Source organism: Colobus angolensis, unplaced genomic scaffold (genome assembly GCF_000951035.1).
Source record: "Colobus angolensis palliatus isolate OR3802 unplaced genomic scaffold, Cang.pa_1.0 Scaffold25, whole genome shotgun sequence".
Classification (NCBI taxonomy): domain Eukaryota; kingdom Metazoa; phylum Chordata; class Mammalia; order Primates; family Cercopithecidae; genus Colobus; species Colobus angolensis.
Genome location: NW_012115710.1, coordinates 5,918,698 through 5,921,172, shown reverse-complemented (window position 1 = coordinate 5,921,172; position 2,475 = coordinate 5,918,698). Strand labels below are relative to the sequence as shown.

Genomic DNA, 2,475 nt, shown 5'->3' with positions numbered 1-2,475 from the left:
TGCATCGCCATGCCCAGCTCATTTTTGTATTTTTAGAAGAGACAGGGTTTCACCATGTTGGCCAGGCTGGTCTTGAACTCCTGACCTTAGGTGGCCCACCTGCCTCAGCCTCCCAAAGTGCTGGGATTACAGGCGTGAGCCACCATGCCCAGCCCCATCATCTCAGTCTTTACATCAACTGAATCATATCCTACGTGCTACTTAATACAATATATAGAAAACTTTTATGCCACTATTTGTGCTTTTTTCCTTCTTTGTGTGCTTTCTGATGTTTCTCCCCCTTATTCCTCAGATGATAGATGATGAGGAAGATCGCTTCCGTGGTGTGCGTCTACAGACTTCTCCCCCAGTGGAACCCCTGACCTTTGGTGCCCGTTATATTGTGTCTAATTCTGCTCATCTGGAAATAATACCCACGGTTGGTAGAATTCAAATCTAACAACAGATTTCAGAATATTTTGTACTTTTGCAACAAATAGAAGAATTTTAGCAAAATGCAACTTTTTTCATTAATCATGAATACAAAGTTTTTAAAAATTGAAAATACAGGAAAACAGTCTTAATCAAATTAAATATTTCCAAAACCTTAACACAGGCAGAGGTAACATTTTAGCATTTGGGGCACTTATATTGTGATTAAAAGTGTACATTTAGTTATCTGAATTGAAGTTTCCACTTCTCTGTTATGGTTACCTGCAGGCCTGACATCTTGCCTAGCTAAGTCACTTAACAAGTATTTGTTAAGGTGTTTGAATGAAGAAATATAATATCTTGGCTGGGCTCGGTGGCTCACACCTGTAATCCCAGCAGTTTGGGAGGCCGTGGCAGGCAGATCATGAGTCAAGTGTTCGAGACCAGCCTGACCAACATAGTGAAACCCTTTCTCTACTAAAATACACAAAAAATTAGCCAAGTGTGGTGGTGCACACCTGTAATCCCAGCTACTCAGGAGGCTGAGGTAGGAGAATCACTTGAACCCCGGTAGCTGGAGGTTACAGTGAGCCGAGATAGTGCCACTGCACTCCAGCCTGGGCGAAACAGTCAGACTCCATCTCAAAACAAAAACATAAAATTAAAAAAATAAAAGAAATATATTTTATATTATGTGTTACATTTTTGTATTTTTACTGGAGATTACTGTATATTTCTGCACAATTGAAATTATTCCTACATATTATTTTAATAGGACATAATATGCCATGTAGCTAAAACCCTAGAGCTTTTAAAATCACTTCATTATTATTCAGCATAGTTGAGTTGCTTGTAGTTTCTCATAACAAGTCCCCTAGCAATAAATATTTCAATTCATACAGTTTTGCATTTTTCATGTGCAGCTAGAGTGCCCTAAGACAAATGACTGATTCAAAGAGAACTCACCAAGTTAAAGCTAGTGCATTTCCAAAGAGATTTTCAAAGATTTCCCACAATATAAGTTCTCAAGAATAAAGGACGAGATTATCCAACAAAATATCCATCTCTAGAATAAAGTATCAAAATTTAATTGTTTTCCAATTTGAATGGGAAAAAAATGCATCTCAGTCCATTTTATTTTTTGTTATTGTTGTTTCTTTAGTTTTTTGAGACAGAGTCTCACTCTGTCTCCCAGGCTGGGTACTCACAGCAACCTCCTCCTCCCTGGTTCAAGGGATGCTTGTGCCTCACCTCCCAAGTTGCTGAGATTACAGGGGTGCGCCACCATGCCTGACTAATTTTTTGTATTTTTAGTAGAGATGGGATTTCACCATGTTGCCCATGGCTGGTCTCGAACTCCTGACCTCAGGTGGGGCCCACCTGCCTCTGTAGACTCCACCTCTGGGGGCAGGGCATAGCTGAACAAAAGGCAGCAGAAACTTCTGCAGACTTAAACAACCCTATCTGACAACTCTGAAGAGAACAGTGGTTCTCCCAGCGTGGTGTTTCAGCTCTGCCTACTCAAGTGGGTCTCTGACCCCCATGTAGCCCAACTTGGAGACACCTCTCAGTAGGGGCTGACTGACACCTCATACAGCCGGGTGCCCCTCTGAGATGAAGCTTCCAGAGGAAGGATCAGGCAACAATAGTTGCTGTTCTGCAGCCTCTGCTGGTGACACCCAGGTAAACAGGGTCTGGAGTGGACCTCCAGCAAACTCCAACAAACCTGCAGCTGAGGGACCTGATTGTTAGAAGGAAAACTAACAAACAGAAAGGAATAGCATCAACATCAACAAAAAGGACATCCACAGCAAAACCTCATCTCTAGGTCACTATCATCAAAGACCACAGGTAGATAAAACCACAAAGATGGGGAGAAACCAGAGCAGAAAAGCTGAAAATTCTAAAAACCAGAGCACCCCAGCCAGGCGCGGTGGCTCACGCCTGTAATCCCAGCACTTTGGGAGGCCGAGGCAGGCGGATCACGAGGTCAGGAGATCAAGACCATCCTGGCCAACATGGTGAAACCCCATCTCTACTAAAAATACAAAAAATTAGCCGGGC

At 42.5% G+C, this 2,475-nt stretch overlaps 1 protein-coding gene across 1 annotated transcript in view; it reads left to right on the top strand.

Moving 5' to 3' along the window:
- LOC105514811 (caspase recruitment domain-containing protein 8) overlaps positions 1-2,475 on the top strand; it is a 26,665-nt gene that overhangs the window by 8,945 nt on the left and 15,245 nt on the right. The window contains exon 6 of the mRNA XM_011946472.1: positions 293-418. Within this exon, the coding sequence (XP_011801862.1) occupies positions 293-418 (126 nt within the window). The remainder of the gene's footprint in view (positions 1-292; positions 419-2,475) is intronic.